At 43.0% G+C, this 13483-nt stretch overlaps 1 protein-coding gene across 1 annotated transcript in view; it reads right to left on the bottom strand.

Moving 5' to 3' along the window:
- Positions 1 to 8915: 8915 nt before the first annotated feature.
- REEP2 (receptor accessory protein 2) overlaps positions 8916 to 13483 on the bottom strand; it is a 131331-nt gene continuing 126763 nt past the window's right edge. The window contains exon 8 of the mRNA XM_078650607.1: positions 8916 to 10272. Within this exon, the coding sequence (XP_078506733.1) occupies positions 10198 to 10272 (75 nt within the window). The 3' untranslated portion in view covers positions 8916 to 10197. The remainder of the gene's footprint in view (positions 10273 to 13483) is intronic.

The raw sequence follows: 13483 nt of genomic DNA on the forward strand, positions 1-13483 counted from the left end.
AGGCGTACAGGGCACCCTCGCTGATTGCTTTCAATAGACAGACTCAACTGTGTGTCATCAGCATAGTTGCATAGCCTGATGTTTTGGGCTTTAATGAGAGTTTATAAAGGCCTCATATAAATATTAAAGAGAATTGGGCTAATTGCTGAGCCCGGTGGAATTCATGTTTTATAGTTTTAAAGTCAGAGTGCTAAGGAGGCAGAGAAACAGCATGACAACGCTCAAATAGGAGAAAGTCCATCCAGTTCAATAGTGTATCACTGACTCCAATCAGAGCTAATATAGTCAGGAGCATTTCGTAATTTACTGTATCAAAAATGGGAGATAAGTCAAGTAATATCAAAACCGTTGACTGGCTGCTGTCCATTCTCACCTGGAGTTCATCCACTGCTAGAAGCAAAGCAGGCTCAGTTCTGTGCCCGGATCTGAAAGCAAAAATGCTCCTCCTCTAAAAGATCATGGTCTTCCAAATGTTGGGACACTCGCTTACTGACAAATCATTCTAAGATCTTTACGGGAAAGGGTAGAAGTGAGATTGGCCTACTTTCTGAGAAGCAGGGGGTCCGTCGCAGGCTTTTTTTTATTAAAATGAGGATGACTATGCCCTTTTTCCAGAAATGTGGTACAATGGCTAACTCCAGTGACTCATTCCATATCTGCATTACGGGGGGATTAGTTAATCTGCCATCTCTTTCCAGGTATAAGTCCCTGAACTTCTATCAGCAGACTTTTCGGGCTTTAATGTCTCTCTCCGGGAACTCCTCTTTTCTTTGCAGTTCACTGACTGAGATAAGTGCATTTATTCTTATGAATAACAGAGTCAGCAGTAGCAGCTCGTGGAGGGAGTGCCATGGGGCGGTGGGGCGGGGGATAAATAAAACAAATTTTATTGGGCGCGTAGAAATGCGTTTCAGTGCGCGCAATGACATTCGTTTCATTTATTTATTTCTATACATTACTCCGGTCGGCTGTGACCCGGTGTTTACTACACCCCACCCTGCCCCTCCACCACCCCGCCCACCACCCCACGGTACTCCCTCCACAAGCTACTACTGAGAGTCAGTTTTTGGATTACACTGCTACCTGTATAACAACTATTTAAAGCTGTAGGCCAATTTCTTCCTAAAGTACACTTTGCAGTGACTTCTATTGAGCTTGTCAATTCAGTGTGGCCATCTCTCCGGTGTGCTCAAAGAGCTTCCATCCGGCACCACGGTTGATTTTGTACTTACACTTTAGACTTCAAATTAGAAGTAATATATCTCCTTTGAGAAGTTTAGATCTTTAGGTGCATCTAGCTCTGAAACATGCGTATCTACTGGTACCGATCTGGGAGAGGCATCATCAATTTTTTCAGTTTCAATATGACGGCAAAATATGGGAATTTCCAGTCTGGGAGTAGGATTGTCCACCCGCAACCCCCTCCCCCCCTTGTTGTTTCACAAAACTGTTGAAACCAGTAGTATCCCTTTTGAAGTCCACAATGATCAGAATGATTCTTTATCTGGACCACATGCTATTCATGGCACAGAGCAAGCAAATATTTCAACAGGTGAAGATGGTAATAGGTTTGCTACAGGACTTAAGACTTGTTATCAAATGAGAGAAACAAGTCCTCAATCCATTCCAGAAGATGGAGATCTTGGCATTCAAGATAGACTCAGTACAAGCAGTTTTGAGACTGCCCAGGGAAAAGATGTAATCATTTCTGAAAGAGATCAGAAAAGTGTTTTCCAAACTAAAGATTCTGCTCAGAGTTCTGCCCAAAATTGTGGGTAGACTATAGTCATCAATACAGGCACATTTTCCTTGACACCTTCATTATTGGATCCTAAAGAGAGAGAACATACTTCATTTGTGGTAAGGCCTTTGCATTTGCATACAGTTTTGATTGGTCAATAAAGGCCAGGACAGAGCTACAGTGGTTGCTCAGTCACACAAAGACATTTGAAAGACAAGGTCATATTTGGCACACACATGGATATGTTTATTGTTTAGGACACAAGCTGCTTAGGTTAGGAAGCACATTGTGGGGACATTGTTAACAGAATGTCTCTGCTCAGAAAGCAATACAGGACATCATAAAAATTGTTTGCAACTATAGGCAGCCTGTTTTGCTGTGAAGATGTTTACTAACGACCAAACGCAGTGCTGTGTCCTTCTAAGGATAGACAAAGTATTGACAATACGCCAGTCATGTAGACCAAATCTGTACAATGGGGTGGTAGGTTAGGAATCATGCCATTTAGTGAATTTGAGCGATTGAACGCTGAAGCAGTCATTGGTATGTCCGTTATAAGACTAGATGAGTTCATACCAGGTGGACCGGTTTGCTTCCTGGCTGAAATTCCAGGGGGGAGTAATTTCAGTTGAATAACTGATCCAGAAGCTTTGGTGACAGAAGTGTTCTTACAGAGCTGGGGGAGATTACTAAAGTATGCGTTTCCTTCACACATGCGATTATGAGGATAATAGTGAAAGTCACAAATCAGCCAGCAGATCGGATTTTGATCACTCCTGATGGCTGATTCAGGTCTGGTACACAGACTTTCTGGAGCCGTAAGTGGGCATACCTAGTTCCTTTACCCCAGAGCCTGGGGGTTCTGGTGCATTTAAAAGTGGAGCTGCACCCTCAGATAGAACAGCATCTTCGTAGATTAAAGGCTTGCAGAATCTAAGGAATAAAATCAGAGAACTTTTGAAGAATGCTAACTTGTCATTAAGAAGTCTTGGACCCTAGCCAAGCATAAGAGCTGTAGGACTGCTTGAAATAGATGGTCTTGCTGGTGTGTGGAATGAGAGCTGCATGCATTCCTCTTCTACAGCTGTAGTACATTCCTAAAGTTTCTGTACAGACTAGCAGAGGAAATAAAGCTATACAGCAAGATGAATTCATGTAAATCAGGGAATTTGCTAGTCCACATTTACGTTAATGGAAGTCCGGTGGGTAAGTGTGTAGGTTGTTTAAAGGTGTAAGAGTGTAAACCCACACACAAACCCGTTACAGCAGGTGGTGGATGTGAATGAGGTTTTGCAATTTTTTACAAGTTTCTGAGGATCTGTTGTTTAAGGAGTTATCAGGTTAATTGGTGAAGTTGTGTGTGGTGTTGTACCACAGAGTGTCAGATGCCAAATCCTGGCAGCGTGACTATTGTGGTATAGAGATGAACAAAGACTAATTCACATTTGGGGCTCATTTAGTTTGGGGCACATTGGCCTCTAGGGGGCATATTATCAAGAACGGCGATAAAATTATCGCTGTTTTAGCGTCAGGAAACTGCCGCTAAAATGGCGATAATGGGCTTGATAATATGTCTTTGTGAATTCCCATAGCAGCATAGGTTCTAGTGTTAACCTGGGCTGCTATGGGAATTCACAAGGGCATATTATCAAGCCCATTATTGCCGTTTTAGCAAAAGTTTCCTGACGCTACAATGGCGATAATTTTATCGCCGTTCTTGATAATATGCCCCAAGAATCTTTTTGGTAGAGACACATCTCGAAGAAGTTATGAAAGCAGCAAACTGATCAGGTGTCTCGTCTTTAAATAATTTTATTTTAAATGAATTGAAGGTATTGCTGTGAATGTGATGAGTGAACTTTGAAATCTGACCTTAGGAATCTCCATGTCTTGCCACAGAATAGAATTTTGTTTTTCAGACAATTTTAAAGAAAGACTATAGCCTATTAAAGACACGGAGGTGGGTATTATCCATCCAAACAAAAATAAGGGAGTGTATATGATTGGTTAATGAGGTTTTGGTGTACGAGGACTATGATTATTATTTGTTTGCCAGAGATAATTTAGTTACTTGAAATAAAGTTGAACTACACCTTTTTTCATGTTCCCATCCCAGGGTTATTAATAGTATGATCTTTATTGATTGTCAATGTGCAGAAGTAGGAATAAACAGCAGGACTGACGTTGATGGTTAGAACTATATAGACTGAGTTTTGATGGTTTAAGTGGAGCTTCACATCAAAGAAAAGATTAGGAGGAGATCCTGGAGATAACAGTTATATGCTCATGAGTCCACTGATTGGTTGCTGCATTCTGTATTTTGTTTGTGTCTATTAAATGGTGTATAGGAACTGTAGTTTTTTAATGAAAAGCAATGCCCATTTATTTTCTTTGTTGCTGGCGAGTTGTTGTAAATTGGCAGCAATGGGTTAGCATTAGCAGAAGCCATCTTGTATTTAGAAGTTATCTTATCCGTTTTGTGAAAGCCATTTTGTATTTCTGGCAGCCATTTTGTTTGCCATGTGCTCGCCATGTGCTCTGTCCTACCTTTCTCTTAACTGCTCTTGAAATCTGTCTAGAGACAAACTATATTCAGCATCTTCCACCTTCGCACATGCCCAAGGGGCCTAGCTAGTAGAATGCACCTGCTTCTCTAGTATAATTACCATGCTATTTTTGCTGCTGTCTGGAGAAGTAACTCTCCTCCCACTTTGTTGAGCAAGCAGATCTTGTATGCCCATCTTAGTCATTTTGCATGCTTACATGAGCCAGGACTGCCCCTTGGTCATATGCTTACTATGTAACCCTAAGCATATATAAGGCCCCAGTTTTCTGTACTCCTCAGACTGCCTCATTCAGTTGCTAAGGCTTCTGTGTGACGTAGTCTCACTCATTTGAGGTTAATAAAGATGCTCTTTTATATTTCAGCTTCTGTGCCAATTTCTTCTTTGTTGGTTTAAAAGGACCAAGTATCAGTGGGACCCCTAAGAAGGTTAATTGATTTCTGCAGGGTGGTAAAGATTTAAAGGTTTAATACTCGCCTCCATCTCTTAAATGGAATGTAGACTTTCTTTAAAGTTGTCCAGAAAATTGCTAGTATATTTTAATCTTTGTTGGATCGCATCATGTGCTGAGAAAGCACTCATGGATAGAATGGACAGATACTGACATTGCTTTAATAGGTGGATTGATTTAAGCTACAGACACCAAATTCACAGGTAAACCAGGACAGGTACTGATATTGCATTCTTGGGTGGACCGGAACAGGTACTGACAATCTACTCATATGGAGTATGTACAGGTACTGATATTAACAACAAAAATACCAGAGGGTCTCAAGAGGAAAAGGTATGTGTGAAAAAACTTTCAACAAAAACAAAACCAAAACTGCAGTGAACTTAAGACAGAAAGGTTTCTATGACAGCCAAATGGATGGTCAAAGATTCCCATCAGTCACCACTCGGAACCGCCCTTCATCATTTGGGTTTCTTCCAGTGCCATCTACCCAAGCAGGTCAATCTCAAACAGGAAAAAATCAAGATATAAATCGACTTCTTCAGTTGAGAAAACCGATAGTATGGTGTGCCACTCCTTCGATTGGATGAGTGGAAAGTGTAGGGCAACTGATGCAGTGCAGTGATAAAGGTGAATAAATAATAATACAAAAAAACCAAAAAGTGTGTTAAAATTTGGATGAGGGAGTACAGAACAAACTTTATTCAGGTGATACTCACTCCACCAAAGTTAAAAGAGTTTTCATAAGGACAGTTTGAAAATATATACTGCCTATAGATGGAACCAGGTCTACATGTTTCAGCAAATAGGGGACAGTTGTGTCCTTGCTTTCTTCAGGACCTTACAATTTAGCTAACTGCTACTGCAAAATAATAATATGTGTAAAAATTAGTGACGAGAAAATATTACAAAGACAAGTACAAATGTCACCTGGGGCATCTAGGTGACAGGGCCTTGTCTCCTTCTTTACAAGTTGTGTCGTTCACATAACTTGCAAGACATAAAAGCCTCACCCCACCTGGCAGCGGCTCAGGGAAAGAGTGAAGCACCGCTCTATCCGTCGGTACTTCGGCGCCGGCGTCTAAGCCGACTGGGGAGGCGCCGAAGTACCGACGGATAGAGCGGTGCTTCACTCTTTCCCTGAGCCGCTGCCAGGTGGGGTGAGGCTTTTATGTCTTGCAAGTTATGTGAACGACACAACTTGTAAAGAAGGAAACAAGGCCCTGTCACCTAGATGCCCCAGGTGACATTTGTACTTGTCTTTGTAATATTTTCTCGTCACTAATTTTTACACATATTATTATTTTGCAGTAGCTAAATTGTAAGGTCCTGAAGAAAGCAAGGACACAACTGTCCCCTATTTGCTGAAACATGTAGACCTGGTTCCATCTATAGGCAGTATATATTTTCAAACTGTCCTTATGAAAACTCTTTTAACTTTGGTGGAGTGAGTATCACCTGAATAAAGTTTGTTCTGTACTCCCTCATCCAAATTTTAACACACTTTTTGGTTTTTTTGTATTATTATTTATTCACCTTTATCACTGCACTGCATCAGTTGCCCTACACTTTCCACTCATCCAATCGAAGTAGTGGCACACCATACTATCGGTTTTCTCAACTGAAGAAGTCGATTTATATCTTGATTTTTTCCTGTTTGAGATTGACCTGCTTGGGTAGATGGCACTGGAAGAAACCCAAATGATGATGGGCGGTTCCGAGTGGTGACTGATGGGAATCTTTGACCATCCATTTGGCTGTCATAGAAACCTTTCTGTCTTAGGTTCACTGCAGTTTTGGTTTTGTTTTTGTTGAAAGTTTTTTCACACATACCTTTTCCTCTTGAAACCCTCTGGTCTTTTTGTTGTTGTTATGTCAGTATTGGGGTTATACACAGAGCTCGGTCTATAAATATTCCCCCTGGTCCTACCTCACCGTTATGTTGTTGTTGTCAGGTACTGATATTCCCATAGAAGCTCAGCTTTTCAGCAGCTGCTTTGTCTCCAAAGCTTCACACAGTAATAGTGAGAGATCTTCATTCAGCATCAAACCCTGCATGCCCTGCATGCTCATAAAATATTTGAAGAGAACGTGTGGTCGAGCTCAGACACAGTAGCTTCTGTATTACAATATTCAGGTTCTGGTATTCACTTCACATCAGTTTCAGTATTCAAGTGTTGATTCCCAATGACTCACAGTCATTCACATTATAATCTTTCACAATGTTATGTGGCCAAGCCAGTTGCAGTCCCAAAGGTTATTTCCGGAAGTTGGAGGTTAAAGGGGAGGCTATTTTAGGGCTTAAATCATTGTGCTTGAAAGAATCGTCACTATGTTCTAATATGCACAGAAGCATTAAGGTCAGATGTTTATCTGAGGGATATGGTGAATTCCATGGACAGAAAGGTATGTAGCAGTATCCACTGGCTGCATGAGTAGCCATGCATTTTGTGGGTTGCACAGGGAGATATTGTCTGTCCGTGATAACAGGTGCGCACAACCTCAGGACATTGATTACGCAAAATGGGAACACACCATGAAAACAGCAAGTAAGGAGACTCCATAGGTGGACTCCTGAAGAATATTGAACTTCTAGACATCTTCCATATGTATTATTTTGGGGGATGAAAATAACTGAGTTGGCGAGCTGGAGAGCACACTGAACAGTATAGCTTGCGTAAGAGAGTACGGACCTCATTTATGAGAAATGACGCATCGCTGCGTGAAAGCAGCGATGCGTCACTTCTCAGTGCGCACTCCTTGCGACATACCTGATGCGTCATATTTAATGTATGATGCATCACGTCGCAAGTATTTCTGTCGTATCTGTAAGCGCAAAAGTGACGCATTGATGGAGTGTGTCACAAAAGTGACCCAATTCCAACTATGTGTCCTTTCACATGGGGCAAGCCCCATGTGAAAGGACCTGCCTCAGTCTTACTCCTGCTGTGAGGCAGGCGCAAGATTTTGACGCAAAGGCGTCCTAGAAGTGACGCAGTGAAATCTCATAGATTTCACTGCGTCACTTCCATGAGGCTTTTTGCGGTGTAACGCCCCCCCTGCATACATTATACCTGACGCAGGTATAATGTAGTGCAGGGGTTTACAAAGTGACGCATCTGCTTAGATGAGTCACTTTGTAAATACTGCGCAACAGGAGGTATGTTTTACGCGGCCAATGCATCACAAAAAGTGACGTATCGGAAGCGCAAAACTGACGCAAGGCCTCATATATGAGGCCCTACAAGTTAACCAGTGAATGAAAAGACAGGGCAAATGACAATTTCAGCTCAAAAGGCTACCTGGATGGAAAGGGCGCATACTTTTAAAGCATGGTCTTGTGACTCACTGAACACACTTCAGCTCAGAACCTATTTTACACTGGCAGCAATAAAATTGCAAAATTTGTTATTTAAAAAAAATTCTGAGGGAAACTGTATTTTACTTACCTGGCTCTGATTTCAAATTATCTTAAGGGAATTCCAAGACAGTTTTCAGTTCAACTGGCACTGCAACCGAAGACCACTGATTTTGATAGAACGCTCCTTTTTGCCAAGACATTTTAAAATCAGGAGACTTTGAGATCGGCCTTAATAGGAACTTGCACATTTAATAGGTACGCACGCCTTGTTTACTTGAGCAGAATTGTCAGTAAAATTACAGTGGCGTGCCACTAGATTTTCCATTTCAGTACCCACATTTTTAGACTCAACAGTGCTGTTTTCAGGGGAGTGTGGACAGAACAAACATTAATCACTAGCGAGGTGGACCCGTCTCAGTTTGTGCTGGGATGTTTCAAGGTGAATGGGATTTCATGCTCAGCCTTCTCCACATTCAGCTTTAACGATAAACGACACAAACTTCAGCAGAATCTTTGCTTTTACCAGGAAAAAGCAAATGCACTAGGAATGGGGGTATGTGATTCATGCACGTGAGATTCAATAGAAGCCCAGACCCTAGAACGGAATGACCTGCTGATAGATAAGCAAGCCTTCCATAGACCTAAATAGGCACTATTAACCCGTTTGCTGCTTCGAACGTTCAGCGCCAGTGCTGAACGTTCGAAGAAACGGGTGCGGCCGCGTCGGCCGTTGGACGTGCGCAGCACCAGGGAGGTAGCTGGCGCGACGTCCAATGGCCGACGCAGCAGCGAACGGGTTAAAGGCCAAATCTATGACTGTGCAATCTTAGTATAGGTTTGGTCAAAAAGCAGGAGGAGAATAATGTTGAACTTTAATTCGACTTCAGTAGTGACAGAACCACCAGGGATATGTGCAAGCTGCTTGTTAAGGACTAACTTGGCTAAAGGGTTTGCGGAGATTTTTAACTATATCTGGGCCAAAGTGCAATCTTCAGAAACACCCAACTCATGCACCTATAATAAATGCCCAGCTTAAGCAACCATAGAGTAACAATTGTCAGCAAAATAGTGTAAAAAGAAGGGGGCAGCTATGTGCAAACATGTGAGGAAAACCAAAGTACCAGCCTTAACATGGCTACTAAACAGTAACTATTTCTATGTGTCATTCCTCCAGGCAGCCACCAACCCAGGCTCTTCTCACCATAGAACGCATCAATGTGGAATTAAATTTGAAAGGATGGCAACCCTTCCCTCCCACACCGTGCAATGGAAATCCTTCTCAATTACAGTAAGGTTTCACAGCTCTGATACCTAACAGATTGTATGGGCATGAATAAGTTAAAGTAGTTAAAAATAAATGTCGTCTTGTTTACACTATATTATTAGGGGGTGAAGGAAAGGCTAAAGCACCAGGAAATCCTCATTAACTGATAAAGAACATATCACATGTGACCCAAGGCCACAAAATGTGGCATGTGTTCTTCATGTCCATCTTCTCAGACCACTTGCTCCAGGAACGTAGAATACTACCACGGTGCGGATCCATACACTATCTTTGGAGTAATGTCTTCTGTCAGCAGAGAGTCTCAAATTTAACACCATCCCCTCTCCTTTTACCTTTTCCTCACCCCCGCTCCCTTTCCTCACCCTGCTCCCTGCACTCATCAGGCACTTTCTGTTTTGGCAGCAAAGGCACTATGAGGCTGCCAAAGACTTGTGAACAGCCTACACCCTCAAAGAGGCTCTGCTGCGCTCTGTGTCCCCATTCTGTGCCGGGTGGGTGCAGCCTCCAACATATTTCTCTTGGCAGAGTCTGGAGTTCAGGCTCAACACGAGTCATCATCTCACTGGTGCAGGGAGGTCCGAAAGACGCATTCAAAGAATTTTTCTAAGTCCATATGATGCCTTAACGCCTTCTTCTCCAACCTCTCCTCGCAAGGAACCTTTAATGTAGATGCTGCTCTCTACACAGCTTGAAGACTTAGAAAACTTCTTCTTCTGAGCAGAGTCTCCGTGAGTCACAGGAACCATAAAGAGACAGCAAATGGCCAGAAGGAAAGGAGGACAGACACGATCATCTTCATGCCGACTCCATAACACCATTGGGGGCTGCAGCTTTCTTCTTGGGCCGCGGTCGAACATTCTTCGCTGGGGCCTGATGGAAAAGGATGGCAAGAGAATATGCATGTTTAGTAAAATAAATATAGATTGCTTGAATATGTAGAACCCCGCTGCAGAATGAGGTCTTAATTACAAAATACAGATTGCTTTTTTGGTTGGAGGGATTATTTTTCCTATGGTATGATATTGAGACCAGGCGCATCATGTACCATATCATTTGTAGCATTAAAGAACCATGAGGTACCAGATACTGGAAGCACAGGGAGGGGTGTTTAAAGATAAACTGGGCTGTGTTAAGGGCTATGAACACAAAATAATTCAAAAAAGCTGTTATGCCTTTACAGTATAAGGTATGTAATGTTCCACCTAGTGTTAGGGCACAATTGGAGGAGGATTTAAAACAACTTGAGAAAGATGTAATAGAATCCGTAGACTCATCAGGCACGGCCTCACCCATTGTGGTAGGAAAAAATACAAAAAAACAGGTGCGATTCATCTGTGTGCTGAACTCAGGTCTTTGAACAAGGTATCCATGTTAATTGTCATCCGCTACCAAATGGTTTAGAAATGTTTCCATCACTGGTTGGGGCACGCTATTCCTCCATCATTGACACGAGATGATCAATTTTATCATACCATTTAGGGCATATCATTATGTAGCATCTGTGTTTCGGAAACTGATCTTCAAACATTTTCACGGGGTACAGGGTGTGCACACTAACCAGAATGGCACTTTGAGTTATGCTGGCATAGCTCAACTTAACCGCCTGGTCAGTCATTCTTGAAAAGCATGGAATGAATGTAAAAACAAAAAATGTAAGTTCTTTATGAAAAAGGTTACATAAGGTCTAGGGGTGATTTGGCAAAGGCAACTTCTCATGCAAGCAACCTAATAACGTAGAACAAGTCAAATCTTTTCTAGGGCTTTGTGACATTATGCTCACGTTGTGGAGGAATCTAAAGTGATTACCGAGCAATTGAAGAAGTTACTCTGTAAGGATGTGCAATTTGGTTTGTAGCTGAAACAGAGGTTTATAAGAAACCTGAATAATTACCTCTAAAGATGCCTGCCTTGCAACGCTTTCAAGGAGAGGAGTTGTGTGAGGAGTTGTGTGTGATAACTGTTGACCCAAGTGTCACCAGTATTAAGACTGGTTTGCGTCAGATATAGCGATACCAAAGGGGATGATAGACGGAGCGTTGGAACAAATCAAACACTCACCCCCCGTCAACGGATCTGGGTTCAATCCATCATCATTCTTTAGCTAACTCCACCACCCCAGTTCAGACATGGCAATACCAAAGTGGATGATGGACGGAGCGTTTGAGCAAATCAAACACTCACCCCCAGTAAACTGATCACTTGGGTGGGTCCCCTGCTCACTTTGCCAGGGGACCCACCCCTGTGTAACCTGGGGGGTCCCCTGCTCACTTTGCCACTGGATTCAAGCTAGCCTGGCTGATGATGGCTGATTAGCCAGAAACCAGATGCTGGTCCAAGGGAGACATGTCTTGGCAGTTCGGGCTGGACTGTTTCCATGAGGCACAGGGTCAGACTGATTTGCATATGGCCATGTCTGAACTGGGGGGGTGGAGTGTGCTAAAGAATGATGATGGATTAAACCCAGATCAGTTGACTGGGGGTGAGTGTTTGATTTGTTCCAACGCTTCATCCATCATCCCCTTTGGTATCGCCTTGTTTGCCCTAAGTTCGCAGGGTATGCCCAGACGTGGGTCCCTTGCTCACTTTGCCACTGGAATCAAGCTAGCCTGGCTGATGACTGCTGATTAGCCAGAAACCGGTTCCAGGAGGCTTGTTTTCGGTCCAGGGAAGACATGGCTTGACAGTTCGGGCTGGACTGTTCCCATGAGGCACAGGGTCAGACTGATTTGCATATGGCCATGTCTGAACCGGGGTGGTGGAGTGAGCTAAAGAATGATGATGGATTAAACCCAGATCAGTTGACTGGGGGTGAGTGATTGATTTGCTCAAATGCTCCGTCCATCATCCCCTTTGGTATCGCTTTGTTCTCCCTAAATTGGCAGGGTATGCCCAGACATTGGTCCCCTGATCACTCTACCACTGGATTCAAGATAGCCTGGCTGATGGATTATAAATCTGAAACCGGTCTAAGGATGCTTGTTTCCGGTCCAGGGAAGACATGGCTTCGCAGTTCGGGTTGGACTGTTCCCATGAGGCACAGGGTCAGACTGACTTGCATATGGCAATGTCTGAACTGGGGTGGTGGAGTGAGCTGAAGAATGATGATGGATTAAACCTAGATCAGTTAACTGGGGGTGAGTGTTTGATTTGCTCAAACGCTCCATCCATCATCCACTTTGGTAAAGTTGTGTCAGATATAGAGCAACAGAAAACATACTATGAGACTAGCAGACAGGCGGCTTGAGAAACAGGGGCGCACCCGTAGTACAATGAAGAGCAAGACTTCAGCTTGTTTTCAGACAACCTAACATTCCAGTACCTATGTTTGGGGCCAAAACTTTTTTTATGCACTGATCAGAAACCATTGAGCCTATTTTGGCATGTTTATTATCTAGGATTTTTAATTTTGATTTTCAACATACTTCGGGAAAAAGTAATGCCAGAGTGGATTTCTCATCCAGATATCTCTGGAAGGTGAGCAGTCGGAGGAGGTTAAATGTGTGGCCAATCTTGTTGATGGTCTTATGGTTTCTGGTAGCATTTTTCCTCTGAAGAGTGAGTGTATCATAGCCAAAACAATGCGGGGCGAAGTAAAAAAAAAAAAAAAAAAATTCCCCAAAAGAGAGAAGTATTAAATGGGGTGGTAGTCCTAAGAGGTGTGCTATTCCGCCAGTGTTTCTTCATTTTGGACTGATTACCATTACTCATGAAGGTCACCAGGATAATGGCCATGAAGAAGAGGATATGAGGAAATTATTGGAGGCCCTCCGTGGATGAATTGATGGAGCTGTTAATTGCTACATGTGAATCAATCAATCAGGGGACTTGTAAGCACTCTACTCACACGTGAGGGTCTCAAGGTGCTGAGGGGGCGGGGGCGCAGATCTGTTAGCCAAAGAGCCAGGTCTTTTAAAAATCTTCCTGAAGGTGTTCAGGTAGGGGGCGTGTCTGATGTCTGGCGGTAGCTCATTCCAGGTCTTGGCTGCAATGTGAGAGAAAGATCTTCTGCCCGTTCTGGCTCTGTGGATGTGCAGGGTTTTGGCCAGTGCGAGGTTGGAAGACAAAATGTTTTTTGGGTACG

Source organism: Lissotriton helveticus, chromosome 7, assembly GCF_964261635.1.
Source record: "Lissotriton helveticus chromosome 7, aLisHel1.1, whole genome shotgun sequence".
In the NCBI taxonomy this organism is placed as follows: Eukaryota; Metazoa; Chordata; class Amphibia; order Caudata; family Salamandridae; genus Lissotriton; species Lissotriton helveticus.